At 37.6% G+C, this 24,587-nt stretch overlaps 1 protein-coding gene and 1 long non-coding RNA gene across 3 annotated transcripts in view; one reads left to right on the top strand and one right to left on the bottom strand.

Annotated features, from left to right (window-relative positions):
- LOC120304672 overlaps nucleotides 1-24,587 on the top strand; it is a 51,898-nt gene that overhangs the window by 11,067 nt on the left and 16,244 nt on the right. The gene's annotated exons all lie outside the window — the stretch shown is intronic.
- The window catches only part of FAM83F (family with sequence similarity 83 member F), a 36,305-nt gene continuing 13,489 nt past the window's right edge, over nucleotides 1,772-24,587 (bottom strand). The window contains exons 3-5 of the mRNA XM_039335525.1: nucleotides 19,079-19,200; nucleotides 8,156-8,844; nucleotides 1,772-2,220 (exon numbers count right to left, since the gene is read on the bottom strand). Coding sequence (XP_039191459.1) covers nucleotides 2,156-2,220; nucleotides 8,156-8,844; nucleotides 19,079-19,200 — 876 coding nt within the window. The 3' untranslated portion in view covers nucleotides 1,772-2,155. The remainder of the gene's footprint in view (nucleotides 2,221-8,155; nucleotides 8,845-19,078; nucleotides 19,201-24,587) is intronic.

Below are 24,587 nucleotides of genomic sequence, written 5' to 3'. Positions count from 1 at the left end.
GGTGGCCTGGATCAGGCTGGGGGATGCTTCCGCAGCCCACTGGATGCCTGATCAGGGTGTCGGAGGTCTTTTTCAGGCCACTGCCATCCAGATCTGAGGCCAGGGGATGCTTACATAGTCCTCTGGTGGCCTGTTTCCGGGTGGCAGTGGCCCGGAAAAGGCTTCTGGTGCCTGGGTCGGGCCGTGGTGGGGGTGCGACAGCAGCCTGGAAAAGGCCTCTGGAGCCCCGATTGGGCCGTGGGAGGGCTGCAGAAGCATACCCCCGCCTCAGATCCAGGCAGCAGCAGGAACTGTGGCAGAGAGGAAATGGATCTTTTCCAGGTGATTCCAGCGCAGCAGGAAGGGAGGGGGAAGCATGAGGTACCTTAGTGGGTCAGGGAGGCCTTGGTGGCCTGTTCCATCACTAGGTCCTCGATGGCCTTCCCCACCCTGAGATATCTCATGATCACTTAATGAGCCGCGTGCATTTTAACGAGCAAGGGAATGATCTTCGAGGTATGAGATTCTATCAGTTTTTGAGTTACGAGTGGAATTCGCAGGCTCCATTACACTTATAAAACTCAAGGACTACCTATATCTCCATCTATCCATCTTGTGCTTTGATTAGCATAGGTGTTAGAAGATGCATTCAATCAAGGAGAGAAGCAACCTAGAACTAAGGAGAAACTTCCTGACAGTTAGAACAATTAACCAGTGGAACAACCTGCCTCCAGAAGCAGTGAATGCTCCAACACTGAAAGTTTTTAAGAAGAAACTGGACAGCCATTTGTCCGAAATGGTGTAGGGTTTCCTGCCTGAGCAGGGGGTTGGACTCGATGACCTCCACGGTCCCTTCCAACTTTATTATTATATTATATTATATTATATTATATTATATTATATTATATTATATTATATTATATTATATTATATTATATTATATTATATTATATTATATTATAGTATAGCATAGTATATTATATTTATTATATTATTATATTACACTACATTACATTATTATCATATCATATTATATTAAAATTCACCACCTAGGTATGGCAGAAAATGCAATGTAATGCCATTTATATAATCTGTTATACATGCATTGTACCTGTATATAATTGTATAAGCCCCTGGCCTATCGGTCTGGAATATATCATATCTGAAGCTATTCACAGAGCATGAAAGTAGAAAGTTGCAAAGTCCACATAATGCTGTATCTACAGGACATAAAACAGTTGGAATCTGTGAATATTTAAATGGAGATTTTAGCTATGTAATAAATACATTTAAAAAGGGATAAGGAGGGATGAGAAGAATTAAATATTATAAATATTATTTATAATAGCCAATACTTATTGTTTACTACAGGTCATTACAGTCTGTTCTATTTATGGAGGCTATGTCGAACTTTGCCTGTCCTGTACATCTCAGTAGGCATCTCTTGTACTGATCTTCATTTAAATAGCCATTCTTACATCCTATGTTGGCTTAAGAGTCAAGTTCTACATAGAATGAAAGGAATTAGAATGGTAATTTCATTGTTAACATTTCCCCCTAATTCATAGTCTTCAAGCCTATGAATGTAGGCCCATTTGCTATTCTGTGAACATGGTACTTTGGGAAGGCTAACTATCCATACATTAATATTACTGAAAAGGATGAATAACAGGACAGAAGATTTAATTTAAAAAAAGTATAGAGATGTTATACATTTAAAAATATTTTATTCAAACTAGTTTTGTTTTTAATTTTCTATCCCAGCAAGTTAATAAAATACAGTGCAATTATCAGTGATGCAACAACATTCTTTTAATCTGAAGCCTGACAAACTAAAACAACATCACTAAAAGAAGGAAACAACCTTGACTTGTTATTTATTTAGACATTTATAAGGCCACAACTCTTCAACAGCTACATTGCAATAGAGTTAAATCCAAAATGAAGTTGTCATATTTTTTTTAATTAATATTGCTACCATTATGCAATGATCTTCCAGAACACACATTTACTCAGTAGGTTTGTTTTAACTGGCAAATCCAGCTCTGTCTTGGAAAGTGCAGTGGTTACAATGCAGCATTGTAAGGATGTCAGATTGAAACTTTGAAAGAATGCACTTATTGTATATTCCAGTAGATGCCTTTTGAATTCTAATTTTCCAGTAGTTTTTCTTTAGTCATGAGACCACACAGGTTGACTCTTTGGTTTTTCCTCCAGGGAGAGAACTTGGACTCACATTACCTGTAGTAGAAAATATACAAAAATAGACATACATATATTTTAAAAAGAAAACTGGTATTTTGCTATCCTGAATCATACAGACAAGATTCTCACTTTTTATTTCTGCTGAGGTACTCATGACTCAGTGTAAGAGAAACAACTCTAAAAATACTTTCACTATTGAGCATCTTTCTTGCAGCTATTCCTAATTTGTATATTAATACCCATTTAAAAACCTTCAAAATATCATGAGAATTGTTAAGTATCTTTGAGGCTCTTTAATAAATTTTTTTATAGATAAAGAGTATAGAATTCTCTGGTTCTGAAGTGTTATTTTAAAACACTTTTAAACATTATATCAACTTTTTCAACCTGATGTCTCCTCAACAATGTCCTTTCAACACCTTTCATCTCTTGCTGGACATCCTGGGTATGCTAGTGAACAAACTTAGGAAAGACAGCAGCAGCCCACCCACATTAATTCCACCTAAGATCACCCCCAGGCTGTTCCTTTCCTCTAGAGCTGTTGCCCCAGCAACTGTGATGCTTGCTTATTGCTGCCAACAATTTTGCCTAATTATTCCCTACAAGTAAATCAGAGGCGTTGATATGCTGGGAAAGGCCCCCAACTGAGCAAACAGGAAGAGAGGGGGTGAAGCCTGAGCCACATATTCAGCAAGCTGTTCATGTGACACTAATGCCACAACTGCTGCATTGCAGCACTTCCTTGAAAAGCTTAAAGACAGATTTGTTTATTTCTTTACAATGTAGATTTGTAAGGCTGCTAAACTCAGCAATGACTCTGGGAACTGTATAAGTAAATTAAGATCAATCATCATTTCTGAAACCAAAACTAAAACCATATGAACACAACATGAGGAACAAACATGCATCATAAAAATGTCATAATATGATCTGGATGAACAGAGCCTAACCCAGGGGTAGGCAACCTTGGCTGTTTTATGACTCATGGACTTCAACTCCAGAATTCCTGAGCCAGCTATGCTGGCCTAACCTAACCTGAGTTTGAGGAAAAAGCCAAGTTTACAAGGTTTATTTAAAGAGTTGCACAGGTCATTTAAATAATGGCGTAGTCAAGGCAGTTTGAACATATGGGGGATGCAGAGGGCAGGTGCTGCAACAGAGAAGGCACACTTCATGGGTACCATTAAGTGCAATTCTTAATCGATGGGATATGAAGTGCATATCCTCTATCAGATTTTATGGAAAAGGAAAAAATGATGTGAGTGAGGTGGCCACTCAGATAATCAGGCCCTATTCCATAAGGAGCTTTATAGGAGATAATTAGCACCTTGAACTGCACCCAGATATCCAGTGCAACTTGCATAGCAGAAGTGCTATATGGCCATATTAAAGTGTCCACACAACTGCTTGTGCTGCTGCATTCTAGATACATAGAGCTTTCAAGTGGCCTTCAAGGTCAGCTCTATGAACAGTCCATTGCAATGATCCACAAGCAAGATGACTATGATGATAAAACTCTAGGAAAGGTCATGCCAGGTGAACCTACGCAAAGGCCCTCTCTCCTGTTGTAGAGTGATACTGTAAGGTAATAGAAAACAGAACAGTGTGTAACATGCAAATTAGTTTACATTCTCAGTATAGAATGGTGGTTTGCTATAAATCCTTAAGAAAGATTAAATTGCCAGTCCAATGAGTTTTTGTTCACGTAAGGAGGAGTTTTTTCCCCTCTTGGTCACCAAAGATAGCAAATTGGGCCAACTCTTTTAATAAGATTATTTTTTACATTTTAGAGTTGTCTTTGGGAATTAGCTAGGTAAATGCTCAGAACATGATCCTTTAAAATTAGTGTTGGAAAGAGAAAAGTAGAGGGGAAAAGACAGAGGTTTACTGTTTTCCTTGTTTGCCATTTTCACACTCTAAATAATAAATTTTAAATTATTCTACATCCCCACCCCTGTAATTTATATTGTTACCCACTAGTATAGGGGTGTCAAACTGCCAGCCCAAGGGCTGGACGCGTCATGACGAAACTGCCCCCATTGCCGGTAATGGAGAAAAAGTTCCGATATGTAGCACGACGTTACGTGACGTCGTGAGTTTGACATATCTGCACTAGTATATCCAGCTAATTAAGTTTCTGGCTTATTGGAACTCCAGTGATAGGAAAGGATCATAGATGAAAGTTTAAACAAGCAGAGTGGCTGAATCACTTCCCTGGGCTGTCCAGTTAAAAGGACTTGTTAATGGAGAACATCTTAACTCACGAGACATGTCACGTCACATGACATGTCGCAACATATCATGGTTTTTTTTGCATTGCCGGAGCTGGGGTGGGCGTGGCCTCCGCGTGATGCAACCGGTCTGCAGGCTGGCAGTTTGATACCCCTGTCTTAGCTGAAGATCTCTGCACAGCTTCTGTCAGTTACAATAGAACACTTCCAATCCGATGATATTCAAATGTTTTCAACTTTACCTTCCCTAGTAATCTTGAACTAACAGTACAGTCCTCAACTTATGACAATTGAGACCAAAACTTGCATTGCTAAGCAAGACAGTTGTTAAGTGAGTTTTGTCCCATTTTATGCCACAGTTGTTAAGTGAATCCCTGCAGTTGTTAACATGGTGACAAGTGAACCTGGCTTCTCCATTGACTTTGCTTGTCAGAAGGTTGTAAAAGGTGATCATATGAACCTGGGACCCTGCAAATGTCATAAATACATGCTAGTTGCCAGGTATCTGAATTTTTATCATGTGACTATGGAGATGCTACAACAGTTGTAAGCATGAAAAGCAGTCATAAGTCACTTTTTTAGTACTGGTGGAACTTCAAACAGTTCCTAAATGAATGGTTGTAAGTTAAGGACAGCCTGCAGACAAAAGACAGTAGTACCTGTACAGTACAGTATGTCTAGTAAATAACAGAAGGCTAGATAGATATACTTTTTCCAACTGATGGCCATATGGACTATTATAAGGAGCTCAGGCCAGCAACCTGCTCTAGAGTTAATGGATGAGCCACTGCCTGAGGACCTACAGGCATTTGAAGTGGAAAAATCTGGTAATCAACAAGAACACCTGCCATAAGCAACCTGCTCTAGAGTGAATGGATGAGCCACTGCCGGAGGACCTACAGGCATTTGAAGTGGAAAAATCTGGTAATCAACAAGAACACCTGCCATTGATCTCTGAAGAAGTCTGAGCTGCTATGTCCACCCAGTGCAAGGGCTCACCAAGCAAAGATGAACAAAAGTACTCTGCAAGTTTCCTTGCAAGAATGAAGCTGTACCCTCCCATAATGAGCAACACATTAGTTCTTAAGTGAAGCAGCAACCCTAAGCCTCTCCATTGGAAATAACTATTTGCTAACCCAGACTGTGTGCCTCAGATATTAACTCTTGAATCCTATGACTGACTTTGGATCTTGGACCACCTGCTGAAACTTCTAGGCTTTGTCTTGGACCTTATTTCAACTAATCTTTTACCTGCTGCTTTGACCTTGGAAAGGTCAAGGAATTAATGAAGCAGAAATTAACACATCTGGGGCCATTAGATCGGCAAGGATGAATTAAATCTACACAGTATATAAGATATTTTCATCTAAGATTCCAATTTAATTACTGGTCAAGCAGCCTTGCGACTCCTAGAAGAAAATCTTACTGTTCACACATTATCTTTGAGTATTGTAATCAAAGATGAATAAAAATATCTTGTTGTATTAGTATTCAGTTGTTAGACTCCTTCAATATTTTCATCTATTCTGGGCGATTACTCTTGATCTTTAACTTTTATATCACATACGTATTAAACATTGGTGCTGTTATATAAACTTAGTCACTATACAGCAGCACTGAAAAAAACTCTAATGCCAGTTTATAGATTTCTCTTTCAAGCTGACCAGTGGTTACTTTGTGGACATATCCATGCACTTAAATATGGCAACAATATGGAAATACAGCACCAATTAGACACGGTTGGACTACATACATATAAAAATAATAAGAATATGCTAGAGAGTAGAAAACAGCATAGTTTATCTGATAGATATCAAATACAAATTTATCAGGAAAGATAGGCAGACATAGCCCCTGTTATTTTGTAATTCTGTCACTAGGGGTTGCTACATGCCCTCTGGTCAATTAAACAAAATACATTTACTTAAAAAATGTGTGCAGTTTGTGCTATAAAGATTTCTATTCAAACAAGATAGACTGCCAATCTCCAAAAGAGGCCTTAACAGCAGTCAACTGAAACATAAACTCTGCAACTCACTGAAGTTTTAATAATATATTCCATACAAGAATAAGCTGTGAAATGTAAAGGGAACTTTAACCCCTTGCCTGCTTTTCCTATGATCTGAATCTGCTACCTCCCGTACATAGCATTGTAATTTTTATTATCGAAAAATTATTCTTCACATTTTCATTAATTATATTTTGCAAAGTAGGTTATATATATGTTTACTTCACTGATCAAATCTAATTTATCATTTATTACAAAGCTGTATAGACAAAAATCTCTTCAGAATGAAAAAAACAGAATGTCATCAAGTACATTCATATGAATTTACTTCAGTACCATATATAAACTGAGTTGAGAATCCTAAATAAACATTTGTATTTAAATTTTAGCTGAGGCAACTTTTATATAAAATACATTATTTTGTTGCTGCTGTAAAGGAACTAGAAGTCATAAGCCCTTGCAAATCTATATTATTGTAAAATTAACAATTAACAACTAATTGTTAACAAGGAAAAAGAAATATATAATGAAGGATAAAATATCCATGGCTAAATATAAAATATCCATTATGATAATGTAAGTATTACCTTCCATAGTGGGGCAAATGTCTCTGAATATCAGTAATTAAAATATAGCAGTAATTAAAATGTGCTCATAGTTTTCTGAAGTAGTGCTACAAATATGAAATTAGCTAAACTACGTTTTTGTAGCCCCAGAATTTAAATGTTGTGAGGGGCTCCTTAGGTCACTTCAAAGTTTTGTGCAAAAGTTAATATATTACTAGCTAGCTACTAGCTCATTTGTGGCTTAATTGTTTTTTTATTTTCTAAGTCCCTTACACAAATTCCTTGGCAGTTAGGAAGGAAATTATCTCATTTGTATTAGATTGTGGAAAACTAAAAAGAAAAATTGGATCTTTCCCAGTATTATTTTTATCTTCTCCAAACCATTATACAAATTAGAACAAAAAAAGGATTTGTTTTTTGTGGAGTCTATTTATCACAGGATAAAATGCATGAGAGTTACAGTCTCCATAGGTATGAACCTGCCCTGATTTATCTTGTTTATCTTGTTCCTAATCCCATGTAACCTTTTACCATTAATAATGGGTAAAGAAGCCAAAATTAACTTATTCACACTTTTGGGTGTAAGAAAGCAAATAAGAGAAAATGAATCTATTTAAAATTCAGCTGCAGTAACTCAAGGTACTTTCTGAATGTCAATAACTCCAAAATCTGCATCAGCAATTCTAACTGAAGTACTTTACAGCAGTTTAAGGACATATACTGTGTGTGTGTATATATATATGTATGTATGTATGTATGTATGTATGTGTATGTATGTATGTATGTATGTATGTGTGTATATATATGAATGATTCGTATTCATAGACCTCTAGATGACAATCTATTTCCTTCTTAAAACCAAAAGGATCATTGTATTTAGCTTCTGTCCTACTCACTTAAAAACAAAGTTATTGAATGAGGTCACATATATAGTGCCAGGTTTCCAGAACATACTTTCATTCAGCAACCCTATTCCAATTTAATGCATAATGTCAATAAAGATACTACATTCCTACTGCTCAGTAAGATAAATTTTAAAAAAGAAAAGACAAAAGAGAGGGAGAAAGGAAGGAAAAGGTATGCCTTTTTAAAATGAAAGCTGATTGTGTGACATGTATTCATTGATAGAAACAAAACAAGTCAGAATATTTTCTAGGAAAATTTACCTGAATTGTCTCCAGTATTACGAAAACTGGCATGGCATTCCTTTGGTACCTTCACACCCATCAAATCTTCAGCAGTCTCACTAGTAGCAGAACTGGCATCAGCATTCAAAAGTGGAGATCGCTTGGCCTTTCTGAAAAATACACTGCCAAACCTCTTACTTTGTTTGGAATTGACTTCCCTATCGGCAAATTCATCCTTCCTACGGTCACAGACAGACTCTTTAGATTTAGACTTAGATTTCAGGTCTAAGTGGAATCGGGAAAATAACTTTTGAGGTTCTGCTGTGCTCAAGTTCTCAAGTGGAGGTTCTATATCCGGCAGCACCTGCTTGACTGTTATAAGGTCATTTAGAAAACTATCTAGTCGTTTATTTGATTCATTTTGTTCTTCTCTTCCTTCAAGTTTCTCTTGTGACTTATCCCTCTGACGGCGTATCATTTCTCCTGGAGGAATACCTATTACCAGTCCATATTTTGGGTTGATAATTTTCCGGGCCACAGTAGACGAAGAAAAACCAAGGTTCCCAATACTATGACGGAAAGGACAGGGAATGTTCAACTGCTTGTAAAGATTAACTTCCTCTGAAATGGCATAGAGTTCACGGAATTCAGTATCAAACATTTCAACATGCTGTCCACTTAGGCACAAAAGAATATTTCTGTTTATGTGGGATGAGGTCCATGTGAAACTGTAAAGCAGGGAAAAAGCTGTGAGTCTTTTGCTGTCAGGGGAAAAAACTGCAATCAGAAACCACTATTTCCTAAAACTTTCACCTTTTGCTATTCAGAAATACATAATAGTTTAACTGATTTGACCCAATCAAATACTTAGGAAAAAAACTTGATTTTATATTTATTATCAGAAGAATCACAGGAAATATTTCATAAGACTAGATGTATGGCATTCAAATTAGTATATCCAACTTCATTACTAGGAATAATCCATGAACCAAAAAGTCCACCATCTCCTGATATAAGAAGGAAATGCAAAAATAGAATGCCTTTATGGTGTACTTGGTTTCCTTCTTCCCTTTTTCTTTGGCACTTATGCACATTCTTCCAAGGGACTATAGAGAAGATAGTTAATACAGAATATGATAGCAAGAAAACAGATATGGTGTCTCTGCATTTCTGTTTTTCTGTATTTTTGTTATACCTGCTTGAGTTTTAGTTTCTGTTATTTTTAAACATCTATTTAACAGTGATTTTAATTTTTTGTGATTTTTATTGTATGTCATTTTCTGTACATCACAGATGATGCCCTAACCTTTTGCAGTATTGGCCTTAGTATACTGCTAGGTGTGATAATAGGTTTTAATCTCTATAGCAGTGTTTCTTAACCTTTTATGTGGACATCAACCCCATTCTGGCTGTGTAATTCTAGGAATTGAAGCCCACATGTCTTAAAAGTTGCCAAGGTTGAGAAACTGATCTACAGGATGAATTGACAATCTTTTTAGGCAGCCAGCATCCTTGCTGATCTTGGTGACCTAGAAATTTAAATTTAAATTTAAAATGATGACTAAATTTTGTGAGATTTCAATGTATTGAGAACACTAACATCTTCTGAAATTTTAATGCTTATTCTTTAAAATTAATTTTTATTTAGTTTTTAAATATTTTTTATTTTTCAAATTTTAAAACTCTCCATCTCCCTCACATAGGGTCTCTAGATGGTGCACCAATTAGTTTTAGAGTGCTATGGGAGGCATCTACAGTGAGGGAAAAAAGTATTTGATCCCCTGCTGATTTTGTACATTTGCCCACTGACAAAGAAACGATTGGTCTATAATTTTAATGGTAGGTTTATTTTAACAGTGAGAGATAGAATAACAAAAAAATTCAGAAAAACACATTTCAAAAAAGTTATAAATTGATTTGCATTTTAATGAGCGAAATAAGTATTTGACCCCTTCGTAAGACATGACTTAGTACTTGGTGGCAAAACCCTTGTTGGCAATCACAGAGGTCAGACGTTTCTTGTAGTTGGCCACCAGATTTGCACACATCTCAGGAGCGATTTTGTCCCACTCCTCTTTGCAGATCTTCTCCAACTTATTAAGGTTTTGAGGCTGATGTTTGGCAGCTCGAACCTTCAGTTTCCTCCATAGATTTTCTATGGGATTAAGATCTGGAGATTGGCTAGGCCACTCTAGGACCTTAATGTACTTCTTCTTGAGCCACTCTTTGGGGTCATTGCCATGCTGGAATACCCATCCATGGCCCATTTTCAATTCCCTGGCTGAGGAAAGGAAGTTCTCACCCAAGATTTGACAGTTCATGGCCACATTTATCATCCCTTTGATGCGGTGAAGTTGTCCTGTCCCCTTAGCAGAAAAACATCCCCAAAGCATAATGTTTCCACCTCTGTGTTTGCCAGTAGTGATGGTGTTCTTGGGGGTCATAGGCACCATTCCTCCTCCTCCAAAAACAGCAAGTTGAGTTGATGCCAAAGAGCTCGATTTTGGTCTCATTTGACCACAACACTTTCACCCAGTTCTCCTCTGAATCATTCAGATATTAAATGGCAAACTTCAGATGGGCCTGTACATGTGCTTTCTTGAGCAGGGGGACCTTGCAGGCGCTGCAAGATTTCAGTCCTTCACCGCATAGTGTGTTACCAATTGTTTTCTTGGTGTTTATGGTCCCAGCTGCCTTGAGATCATTGACAAGATCCTCCCATGTAGTTCTGGGCTGATTCTTCCCTGTTCTCATGATCACTGAAACTCCACGAAGTGAGATCTTCCATGGAGCCTCACACGTAGGGAGATTGACAGTTATTTAGTGTTTCTTCCATTTGTGAATACAGTCCCCGAGGTACAAGCCTAATAGACCTTGCCCATTAGGCTCGTAATTGTCAAATGAATCAGACTGAATATTACAACATTTTAAAATCAAACTCATTAATTGAATCAAATGGGTCTTTAAATAAATGAAGATTTGACTTATTATTTTCTCTGATGGCTGCCTGAACTGAGAGACTTTTCCCACTGCTGCTGCAGGCTTTTTCCGGCTGCAAATCAGCTGTTTCAGGTTTCAGGAACTACGGGTATTGTAAATTACCTCCCAAACAGGCAGAGCAGGTCTTTTTTTTTTTTTTAAAAAAAAAAAAAACACCATTTGTTGCTAAGCAGCTCAAGCTTCTTCAGAGGGGGGTGAGGGGTGGAGAACTCTCCAAATTGCAATTGCCACTAAAGTATGTAGCTTTAGCTTTAAGTGTCTCCAGGCAGGCATGCAGAGGAAGATGGGGGTGGAGTTTACAGAACTGTCAGCTTGCAACAGTAACTGAGATGGAAGGGACCTTGAGGTCATCTAGTCTAACCCATTGCTCTCACAAGAGAGTACAGTACTGTACTGTTTTTCTGATAAATGCCTATCCAGTCTCTTCTTAAAACCCTCCAGTGAGGGAACACTCACAACTTCTGGAGGCAATTTAAATTTAAAACCTTTAAAAAAAAAAAAAACCACTGCCCCTAATCAACACAACCCTCTCCAGGCAAAATCCAAAATGGGGTGGGGGGGACTTCCTTCCAGTAAGTGTCAGCAGAATCTCTGGTAGGTCTATGCTAGGGAGAGGAGTAGCAGCAGCCACATGCTATAAGTTTCAGGCAAATGCAAACAAACTATCTTGCAAAGTACTGTACCTACAAACACAATAAAAAGCAGAGCAGTTCCCAAAATGATTACAAACAATACAGTACAGTTCTATAGAGTAATAAAAAAGAATATTTTAGGACTTCTGGTTTGACGTCACAATGTGACAGGTGCAGGAAGACAGGGCTCTGACTTCTATGTTCAATTTTGCCCTGCTGGGGACCCTAAAAAGTGTCGAAAATCACCCTGAAGAGGCGACGGAGAAGGAGGGGACCCTTGTAATCACAGGAGAGTAGTGGCCCTTCTGTTTGATTCAAGGAAGCCCTCCAAACTGGCGGGGAAAATTCGTGTGGCCAGTCAGAAGCTGCTGACAACCAAAGAAAATAAGCATTAACCAGCAACTTTTGAGCAACGTGGATGGAACTGGGTGAGACCCTATCCTCTATGACTTTAAGACTTTTTTCCGGGAAAAAAACACCCAAAGCAAAGAATCATCCCTGATGAGAGAGGGAAGGGGAATTTCCATCCCATTCCCTCAGGAAAAGAAAAGCAGTGAATTAATTGCTTGGGGGGGGGGGGGAAGAGAGAAAATTACAAGATTAATTTGGAAGCAACAGTCATATATAACTTTGAAATTTGGGGACTTTTTTTTTTTAAAAAAAGAGACTTAAAAAGTTTGTAATAAACTCTGGATGTAAAAAGCTGGAAGATGGTGTCAATGACATCTAGTGGTGAACTACAGCACTACAATTTATTATGCCTAAAGGAAACTTGGTTGGAAACCCAGACTTGAAATACTTTCACTCAAAAACTTTCACTTTTGAAGACTGCAGCTGGGAAAGGGGGGGGGACCTCTTGGGCTGCTTATCTGTGTGGCAGAGGCAATAAACTATTTTGAAACTGGCCTGCCTGGACTATGAATATAAATACTGACTTTTAGAGCTGTGTCATGGAGCTATTTCCCTATAGAAGACACATGCATTATTGATTGTGATGATGGAATACTTTGGACTATAATCTTTGATTGATGAACAATTTTTAATTGCTCTTCTCTCTCTGGACAGAAAGGATGTGTTTTCATTGGATAGAAAAAATTGAAAAATTTGAACTTTACTTATATTTGCTGAGAGGGGACTTAAGAACGGACTGATAGGCCGGCTAGATAATTAGAAGTTCAAATGACAATTGACTGAAACTTTTTAAATCCCTAAATAGATTGGACTATGAAGACTACATACAAAAACAAAATGAATGTTCCATACTTAGCTTCAAATGGTAAAAAAAAAACATCCCTAGCATCTGTCTCCAAAGTCCCCAGCTTGACATACCAACAAGAAAATGTTGATGAATTTCACAAAGAAATTTTTCTATGTTATAATCAATACAAGAGACAATTGCCTTAGCTCACGATGAGACTAAAAATAACACAAAGGAGATAAAAAAACAATTTTAATCTAAATCTAGAAACTCAGAAAATGACTACAAAGAAGGAACTAGCAACCCAGAAAATAGAAGAAAAATCAGAGGAAGCAGATCCAAAGATGGAGGACCTAAAGAAAGGAACTAACTGACAGACTCAGACAAACAAAGATTTAGAAGACGTAGCAATAATATCAGAAATGGAAAAGATATTTTACCTGTCAAGATCTCAGAACACATTTGAGGATAAGAAAGAAGAGCTGGTTGAATGGAAGATAGAGCTGTTAGGAGAATTGTGGGAAATTGGAGAAGGAGGGAGGCTGTTTAATGAATATCAATGGGCTGAGCATCCTTCCAAAAATACTTTAATCGAATTGTCTTTCGTATTCCAAACAATATACACAAAAATAGAGGAAGAATTACTTGATGATTCAAATGCATTGACTTGGAAAGTTAGTAGGGAAAGGAAGAAAGCTAGAGTAAGACTGAAGAAAATAGACGTTTTGACCCATTAGATGTTTTGACCCATTAGATGTTAATCAGATGTTTGAACATGGCTGAGAATAGATAATTGTTAGAAATAGAAGTATTATTATAACTAGAAAGATAGGATTTATAACTAGAATATTATATTTTGGTATGAGAAGGAAAATATGAAAATGCTAAGAGGGTTTGAATAAAGGAAGCTTTTGGTTATCGAAATATAACTTATGAGAAATTATAAGCGATAGAGACATTTTGAACACTGTTGGAAAATTATTTTTTTAAATGCGGGAAAAACAGAATATTAATTGAACAAATAGATATTAAGTGCAAATGCAATTAAGATATTTTGGTTAGAAAAGATATTTTAAACTGACATTATTGATATTATTAGGAAAATGTAACAAAGATGTTGATATTCAATTGTATATGTATTAACAACAATAAGAATTGTATTTGCCTAATGTGGGAAAATATACCGTATATTCCGGCGTATAAGACGACTGGGCGTATAAGACGACCCCCAACTTTTCCAGTTAAAATATAGAGTTTGGGCTATACTCGCCGTATAAGACTACCCCTCTTCCAACGCACACCAAATAAAAATTAAAAAACATCAGATCTGATTTCAATATGGTAATTTTAATTCAAATGCTTATGACATACAGGTACTTAGCAGGAAAACTGTCACTTATAAACATAAGGCTGTTTGTCATCAAACATGTAAACATAAAACAGTGCAAGTGATTAAACTTTTCCTAATTCACTCTAAAGCTGAAAGGAAGGATAAGACAATAAACCCATTGGAACTGCCATGCTGTTTGTTTTCTAAGCTGTCAATCAAACTGGAACTGATGATGATAGGAGGAAGATAACAAACAATAGAGAGAGCAAGTGCCAGGCAAGTCCCTGGCGAGTCAGCAATGCCCATCATAACTGCAAGCTATTTTTACAGGTTTTGCTGACATGATACTTTCCCTTTAAAAGCCTTTAAAATCATCCTGTTCATCATCTGATATCATAAAAATATCAATGACATCTTGTGATACATTTGCAAGGCAGTCATCGTATGGATCGAATTCCGTATCAGATGGTGTGGGTCTCAGCTTCGGCTTCCTCTTCATCTTGCCACAAGTAGTCGTCCTCCATACCATCTAATGAATTTGATATGCCACACTTCTTGAAAGACTTGATTATTGTTTCTGCATCAATATCATTCCAGGCTTTTATGACAAACTTGCACAAAACATCCAACTGTGGAGCACGCATGTTTCCTCCTTTTGTGAATTACTTTTCGCCGCTAACCATCCATTCATTCCACTGCTCTCGAATGTGATCTTTAAATGGCTTGTTTAGGCACACATCCAGTGGCTGTACTAACGATGTCAATCCTGCAGGAATAACTGCCGCATCTGTGTTTATACTTGCAAGCCTTTGCTTGGTGCTGGGAGTTAAATGAGCCCTGAACATATCCCACACCAGTAGACTATGTTTTTGAATAAGTCCACCTGGTCGCCTGCTCCATACATTATCAAGCCATAGCTTTACCCCTTCTTCATCCATCCAGCCTTTTTCATTCACATGTACAAAACAACCAACAGGGAACTTGAGTTTCGGCATTGTTTTTCTTTTAAAAATAATCATTGGTCTCAGTTTGGCACCATCAGCTGTGCATGCTAGTACCACTGTAAAACTGGACTTCTCATGTCCTGTTGTTTTAATTAAAATTGTTTTTTCACCTTTTTGATGGACAGTTTTATTTCCAACCATATCAAAATTCATTGGAGTTTCATCCATATTTCCAATACTACTTAATGCATAGCCATGTTTAATGCGCTGTTGTATTATGTATTGATGGAAACTAATTACTTTGCTATCAAGATCTGCAGGTAATTTTTGTGCAATTTTCGTCTTTTGCCTCAGTACCATATTATGCCTTTCCAAGAATCTAGTACACCAGGATGCAGTGGCCTTAAATCTGTTGCTGTGATCTGGGTTAGATTTTGCCCACTGAAGTGCAAACAAACGTATTTTATTTCGTGTCACTACATAACCGTTTTGGCGATGCTCATTCACCATATCTGCTACATGTTTTTCGAGTTCTGGCCAATGTGGGGTGCCCCTTCTTAATGCACACTTACCCCTTGGCATACACTTTAATGCTTTTTCATTTGCTTTCCAGTCCCGAACCATCTTTTCTGTTACTCCATATTGTCTTGCAGCAGCGCAGTTATTATGTTCCATGGCAAAGTTTACAACTTTAAGTTTGAAACTGGCTTCATATTTCTTTCTTCTTGCTGGTGGAGCCATGATGGGGTCTTGACTATTGGACATTTGTATACTGTACTGTATGAACTGGTACAGATACTGGTGCTGTACTGTATGTACCCAGTATACAACAACTAGCCAGTCACGGCAAGCGATGAACCTTACCAGTGATTGGCTGGTTGTTGTATACAAAGCCTGCTTGGATTGGGTGGGTCAGCTCTCCCTGCCTGCCCAACCCTTCCTGTCATCTTATAGGCCAGGGGTAGGCAACCTTGGCTCTTTTATGACTCATGGACTTCAACTCCCAGAATTCCTGAGCCAGTATTCAAAATGTCTCTATTGTTTATAATTTCAGAGTAAGTTATATTTGGGTAACCAAAAGCTTTTCTTATTCAAACTCTTGGCATTTTCCTGTTTCCCTTCTCATACCAAAATGTAATATTCTAATTGCAAATCTTATCTTTCTAGTTATGATAATACTTGTATTTCTAGCAATTATCTATTCTCTATATATTCAAACATCTAGTTAATAATATAATATCCCATCTAATGGATCAAAAGGAAGGTCAATTTTTTTCTAAGTTTTGTAGTTCTCACTTTGTAGGTAGTCCAGCTGCTCTTTGTTTAATCAACACTATGAAGGTCACGACAACAGGCTTCTCTTTCTGGGCTGTATATTTAGGGAAGTATTTTCATCCACCACTAGATGTCAGCACCAGTTCATCTTTCAATTTTTCCCCATAAACCTAATTCACAGCTTCCTTTCGGAGGATTTTTACTTCTGGCTTTTTTTTTCTCAGGAAATCAGTCAGGTAGAAGAGAGAAAATCAATATTCTTACCTAGTTCAGTCACGCTGTTTACAATCACGCTTAATTTAGTGCTTTTTAACTTTGGCTGCATGTAGCTTGGGCTAGATTCATGAATGACACTAATCTTTTTTCTGTCGGTTTTTGGAGAGCTTTCCCCAGATGTCCGGATTGATAGCCATCTCCCCAGGATTGACAGGGCTTCCCTCCTTCCTTGCCACCTCTCTGGGGTGGCTTTGGGCGCATTTAGGGTCCCCAGAGAGAAATCAGCCATAGGGATCGGATCATCTTGATCCCTTGGCTGGTGTGCTAGCTGCGCAAAACTGGAAGGCTCCCCTTTCCTCTCTCATCGGGGAGGGTGCTTTGGGCAGTTTTTTCAGGAAGAAGTCTTAGAGTCATAAAGAGAGGATAGGGTCTCACCCAGTTTCATCCACGTTGCTGTAAGGTTGATTATTAGTGCTTATTCCGTTGTCAGCAGCTTCTGATTGGCTACACGAATGTAGGCAGTCTTTCCCTTGCAAGTTTGGAGGACTTCCTCAGATCAAATGGAAGGGCCACCGCCCCACCACGATCAACAAGGATCCCCCCCTTGCTTGTTGCCTCTATGGGGCGACATTCGACCCTTTCCAGGGTCCCCAGTGGGGCGAAATCGAACATGAAAGATGGAGCCCCGTCTTCCTACGTCTGTTACACTGCAACGTCAAAACCACAATTTTTAATTTCTAATGTAAGTACCCTTTCTGAATAACCTTGTTTTTGTGAAATCATCCTCATATCTGGAGGATTACCTGTAATCGCACCAACTGTTGTCAACTTCTCACCAAGCAGCTTGGCGATAGTCTTGTAGCCTATTCCAGCCTTGTGTAGATCTTGTTCGTGACATCCTTGGACAGCTCTTTGGTCTTGGCCATGGTGGAGAGTTTGGAAGCTGATTGATTGATTGATTGCTTCTGTGGACAGGTGTCTTTTATACAGGTAACAAGCTGAGATTAGGAGCACTCCCTTTAAGAGAGTGCTCCTAATCTCAGCTTGTTACCTGTATAAAAGACACCTGGAAGCTAGAAGTCTTGCTGATTGATAGGGAATCAAATACTTATTTCACTCATTAAAATGCAAATCAATTTATAACTTTTTTGAAATGTGTTTTTCTGGATTTTTTTGTTGTTATTCTGACTCTCACTGTTAAAATAAGCCTACCATTAAAATTATAGACCGATCATTTCTTTATCAGTGGGCAAATGTACAAAATCAGCAGGGGATCAAATACTTTTTCCCCTCTCTGTAGGAATATTGAATTTAGAAATTTATTTTCTGCTCTAAAGTTTGATTTGGGGTTATTTGAAGTTCAAATAAAATTGTAGTAAAAATTTGACTGCAAATTTTCAATTATGTTTTCTAAACTGCTTAACATTGACTGCTGCTTTTCTGGATCTATTTAGATGCTACATATTTAGCTTTTGCATTGATGAAAGTGTTTTCATTTATGTGAATGGTATATATGTTTTATTATTTTAGTTGATTTTTATATGTTGTGGCTGGTATATATTTATCAGATGTACATAATAGAATTTTCTCTAAAAAGGTTTTTGCTCAGTTTAACATATATAGAGAAATCCAACCTATCTGTTTACTTTTCTCCTCACAAGAAAGCTTTATTGTTATTGTTTATGATGAAATCTATCAATTTAGGAAATTACAGTATATTAACATTTTGTTGTTTTTTCATTGGTCCTGCATTGTTACACAGTGTTTTTTTTATTCGAACTGGGTTCAGTTTTTTAGGAGCAATGTCAGCTGAAATATTACAGTAAAATAGTAAAATGTATATTGCAAACATAACATCCTTCCAAGCACTAATTGCCTATGGGAAGTTAAGAGCAGCAACACCCATGTGTATCTGCAACCTTACAAACTGTTCCTGGAAGAATTCTACTTTGGAAAATGGAATATATAACTATCATAACTTATAGTATAGCCTTCAATAGCAAGCAAAAAGATTATAAATCCATTCTAAAACTATTTGAGAGATCTTAGATAGAAGGACTAGGAAAGATGCTGACATAGAGTACACAATCCGGAATCCTACTGATGTTATTGGATTTGAACTCCTATCAGCATCAGCCAACATACCAATGATAAAAACAGGAGTTGCAGATCAAGCTATCTGGAAAATCCAGACAGGGGAAGTAAGGTGAGAAAGTACTGACAAAATATTGTTTTGAGCTATAATAAATGAATAATTGTCTGATTTTAAATGCTAATTTTTTAGGGAAAATGAAAGTGCCAAGTTTCGAATATTTAAACATAAATCTAGTCTTAAGCTCTGGTTTCCTGAAGGCAAGTCATATATACCTATAAGATCCAGTGAGGACTTTTTCACCATCTACCATTAAGAAACGAGAGGCCAAATTGCCTTGGATCTTCCCTGATGGCATGTAGAACCCAACTCCAGTCACACAACGTACACGAATATTCTGACAGAAAGAAAAGAAACATTAAATAATGCACAAAGGGAAGTTATGATCTCTTATGTTAGAGATAGGCAAATATCTTGGGTTGAGGGCACATTTGGAGTTTTAGAGAATATGGTAGATATGCTCACAAAATGATTGCTGTGGTAGACAGGGCTATTCACCAAACACCCGTCTATCAGAATTAGTTTTCCCAATCTTATCACTTGATCATTACATCATACTGACTTAGGTAGACTAAGATCCTGAGTGAACATCAAGATAGGTGTGTGGAGGTAAAAAAAAAACTATACCTGTTTGAACTTTAGATCATAAAATGTCTAAAAGAAAACATTTAAAGCTAGTCCTCAACTTACGATCACAATTGAGCACAAAATTTCTGTTGCTAAATGATATTTACCCCATTTTATGACCTTTCTTGCCACAATTGTTAAGTGAATCACTGCAGTTGTTAAGTTAGTAACACGGTTGTTAAGTGAATCTGGCTTCCCCATTGACTTTATTCGTCAGAAGGTCGTAAAAAGTGATCACATGACCCCACGACACTGCAACTGTAATAAATATGAGTCAGTTGACAGGCGTCTAAATTTTGATCACATGACCATTAGAATGCTGCAATGGTAGTAAGTGAAAAATAATCACGTTACTTTTTTCAGTGCTGTTGTACCTTTGAACGATCACTAAATAATCTGTTATAAGTCAAGGACAACCTATATTTAAAGGAGGCAATCATTAGACCTTTTCTTAAGAAACCTGTTTTGGACTCCCTCAGAAACAAGCAATTATGACCAGTACCTAACTATCCATGATTTGGTAAGATGATTGAGAATAGTGGCTTCTCAACTGCAGGGAGTTCTGAAGAAAGTTCTTTTACCCATTTTAAACTGACTTATGGATGGGCACATGGGGAGAATGCCCATGACAGTCTAACGGATGGGATGGGAACTGACAGAAGCAATGTGACTCTTAGGTCTGATTGATCTTTCAGCTACAATATCCCACTGGATAGGTTTGATAACTGGAGTCACAGTTTTTAAACGTTTCCCTTCCTCTCTCTCAGGTACATATCAGATAGTATCAAAAACTATTCTTCCTTGAAACAGGAGCTATTATATGGTGTCCCTGAGGGCTCCAGTCTGCTTGCAGTGTCTTTCAATATCTACATAGAACCAGATGATTGGCAGATTTGAAGCCAAGGGCTATCAGTATACTGCTGCCTCTATATCTTTTTCTCTGTGATATCTTCAGGAAACAGAAATACTTCCCTGCACATATACAGCATTCAGTAAAGGGTTAAATGAGGGATAATAATCTGAAACTGAATCCAGATGAAATAAGAATGTGAAGCGCAATTAGGCAGAAATGTACTAAATTTGCTTGTTCTGAATACATGTCACCCTCTTATAAAGTGCAGGGTTACCATTTCTAGACCTAAATTCCTCTCTTTGGTTTCCCAGATTGAGGCAAAGGTCTAAAGTATCTTTCAACAGTTTTAATTTATATGCCAATTATATCCTTTTCTGGAAAATAATAATCCTAAACCTATGGTGCATGCTAGCACTCTCCAGGCTTAACTGTGATAATGTATTCTATATGGAGCTGAGTTGTTCAGTTGATAGAAAATTCAGCAGCCAAGTTAGTTTTGAAAAAAATTCAATCAGATCATATTATGCCTGTGCTTAAAGCATTGCAGTGGCTATCAGTTCATTTTTGGACAAAATCAAAAGTAGTTGCTACTATCTTCAAACTCTCCATGGTTTAAATTTATTTATTTATAAAATTGATTGGCTGCCGTTTTACCGTAGAGTAACTGTGGAGGGCTTACAGTTACATATATAGTTAAAACATAAGAAGTTAAAATCAGACATTAAAACCAAGGACACATGGGGAGGGTGGGGGCGGAGTGGGGGGAGGATGGATCTGTTATTACTCAACCACCTCCATTACCCCAAGCCAACTGACAGAGCCAGGTCTTTAGGCTTTTATGAAAAGATAGGAGGTACTAATAAAGGAGAATATTTGTAGATCATGAGAAGTCCTTGGTGCTCTCTGAACTTGCTTATTTTCTTGCAAACGTTTCATTACCCAAACTAGGTAACATCATCAGTGCTACTAAAGTGCTAGTAATATTTAGCACTGATGATACCTAGTTTGGGTAATGAAACGTCTGCAAGAAAACAAGCAAACTCAGAGAGCACCAAGGACTCCTCAAAAGTAGAAGGGCTGGGGCCAACCTCACATTGAGGAGCAAGATGTTCCAGAGGGCAGGAGCAACAGCAAAGAAGGCTCTCCTCCTGGCCTCCATCAGCTGCAATAATCAGGCTGACGGGATCCGCAGCATGCCTCTTCTGCCAGCACAAGTGGGACAGACCAATCCCAGTGGGTGAGACAGTCCCTCAAGTAACAGGGACTCGTGCCACAAAGAGATTTGAAGGTAATCATCAACATCTTGAATGGCATCTGGAAGAGACCAGTATCCAATGCAGTTCACAGAGCAGTGGTGTTACAGGAGCCATTCTTGGGACCCCAAAACTGCCCATTGTGTTTGAGAGAATGCATCATTCTGTAGAAAACCATAGCTACATGTGAGGTCTTTATTTAATTGCTCATGTCAGTCTCTACTAAGACCTGTGGTTACATCTCGGAGCTAGTTTGAATCTGTAGAGTAATTAGAATGACTGGGCATTGATGAGCAGCTCAATTTCTGTTTGCTCCAGCCTCTAAGCCTCTCAGGATCAAGACTGCCTTGTTTCTAAAAAAGCCAAATTTAGAACATTTAGGGCATCTGTTTGCAATATCCCCTTCTCCTCCCAAAATGAACTTTGTAGTTATTTTGAGAAAAGGGGAGGATGCATGAAGTCTTAGCCAAGCATTCATATTGAAAACATCCTGTGTCTAAATTGTGAAGAACTTGTGCACAACTTTCCTCAAATAGAATAGAATTGTGGTGTCTTTCCTACTTAATTTTTTCAGATCTGAATTAATTCGAATAGTGTTCTGATCAATGAATTCATCTCTTATTTTATCTGCTAGTCCGTCAATGAAGCCTCTTTCATTTCTGCCCATATCCTGAACTAAAAGTTGGGAATCAGCAGCATAGTCTTACATTGCTTATTCTGTCAGAAGCAATGGATCACTTTCTTGACTGGCTCATCAAAGATAGTCTTTGGGTTTGCCAAAGTAGATCCAGGTTTGGTGTGTTCTACTCATTTTATAGCTTCTTCCATCATTGATTGATTGATTCGGTGCCATCAAGTTGTTCTCAATTCTTAGCAATCAAATAGGTTTTCTCCATTGTGATCTTCCTGTACCTGATTTTTCAGTACGTTCATTAACTGAGTCCATCCACTTGCTGCTTGTCATCCTGTTCTCTTTCCTTTCACCTTTCCCAGTATTAAAGGCTTCTCTGGAGAGTTACAACTGTATAATTGGAATATTCTTTATTAATGGACCTAAAGCAGAATAATTTGAGCCTGGTCATTTGTGGCTCTAGTGATAACTCTATGACAGTTTGTTCAATTATCCATTTGTTTGTTTTCTTGATGCCTACAGTATTCTCAGGAATCTTCTGCATCATTAGATCAATTATAAACTTAATCTGGGATTTTCATTGTCTTGGTTAATGGAAAACCCCCAGGTCTAAGAAATCTGTGGGATTAATTCTCATAAGGAAATAGCCTAATCCATTACTAGAACAAAAGACAGATGTTGTCTTGCCTTCTTACAATAAAGTAGCTTCAATCCAGATATAGTACAGATGAAAGAAAAGAGGCACAGAAGGTAACCCTTGCTTTCTCTATAAATAGGGCTTATTTTTGAGACACTTGAAGTATTGGAATTTTTTTGTATTGACTTCATTAGCTTTTCTACAACAAATCTATTTATCAGGCACCTTTAAGTCCTTGAGCTTATTACATTTGTTTCCAGTGTCACTTATTAGAGAGGTCTGACAGGCATATTGTTTATTTTGAACAAGGAAAGTATTAAATTTACTTTAAACCTATCATATTTATCGCACAGGGGAGAAGGTTCTCAACACTGAAGAGCAGCAGTGGCTGCCGCTGCTCCAATAATGGTTTCCATCATTAGGTCAGTGTTGGTCCTAGAATTGTCAATTGTGCTAGTCTGTGTGTTGTTGCTTAGCTAATCCATTTGGGTCAATATTAGTTTGGTTACTGGCAACTTGAGAATTTGGAGAGAGGTCAGGGGTTGCAAGAGATGCTATAGCTATAGTATATCATTAGTCTCCTAGAGCAGGCTCTCCTCCTGTAATGATCACAGTAACAGCCAGATCTTTCTGCTCTACACCCTGACCACTTATTCAGGAACTGGTTTCTCAACATGACTCAGCAAAATTAGTTACTTTATTGCAGACTATTATATAATACAAATATTATAAATGTTGCATGCTGCAGTCAAGGGATATATAATGTAGGCAATCTCGGCTCTTTTATGACTCATGGACTTCAGCTCCCAGAATTCCTGAGTCAGCTATGTTGACTCAGGAATTCTGGGAGTTGAAGTCCATGAGTCATAAAAGAGCTGAAGTTGCCTACCCCTGCCCTAGGGTTAAATCCTAGTTTTCTTCCTCCCAACTTCCTGGAAAAAGAGGTTTTGTTCTTCTTTTAGGTCATAGGATGCCTTAATTATTTTGACTTAAGATTCTCTGCCTAAAAAAGGTCATGGAGGTAAGAAAGGAGCCACCAAGGCTCTTATTTCTCTCTAGGTCTCATGGTGATTTGATAAAAAGTACATGAAATATATTGCAGATACATAATTATCTGTAACAAAGAAGGCACTATATTCTGCTGTAGTTGTAAGAAAAGTGCTGGGAATTAGTAAAAGATATTCTCATATTGTCTCATCCTAAAAATTTAGTAGAACACTTTATTTTGTTGCCTTGTACAAACAAGCTATAATGCTACCCTAGGATTGTGAGTTCCTCAAATTCCTATGAATTCTAACAATTCTATGTTACATCAGGATTAAAATTCAGTTTAATCATTGTCCTTTAATACAAAACCACCTACAAGAGGTTTACAACTTCCATTCCCTTCCTGAATTCAAGTAGGTTTGCTCCCACAGGGACTAGCTTATCCATCACTTCTATCCAAAATGTTCCTTCTGAATAAAATCTTTTAAGTTGATATACCAGAAAATAAACCTGTGTCCTCTATTAACAAAATGTAGGATTTTTCAGCACAGAATTCTATGAATTATAGGAGACCGGACAAGATGAAGCAGGAATTTAGGGCCAGTGATTTATGATCAAACAGATTATGTCAGATGGTTTTTGCAATTTCTTTCAAGCTCTCCTTAGACAAGATGCCTTAAGACTTTCTGACTATCATCAAGGTTATTTTGAACTTTTGCATGCGCAAAATTAAAAA

Source organism: Crotalus tigris, unplaced genomic scaffold, assembly GCF_016545835.1.
Source record: "Crotalus tigris isolate CLP2741 ecotype Arizona unplaced genomic scaffold, ASM1654583v1 scf7180000017644.4837335, whole genome shotgun sequence".
NCBI lineage: Eukaryota > Metazoa > Chordata > Lepidosauria > Squamata > Viperidae > Crotalus > Crotalus tigris.
Note: the sequence above shows the minus strand (reverse complement) of the source record. Positions and strands in the feature narration are given on the sequence as shown.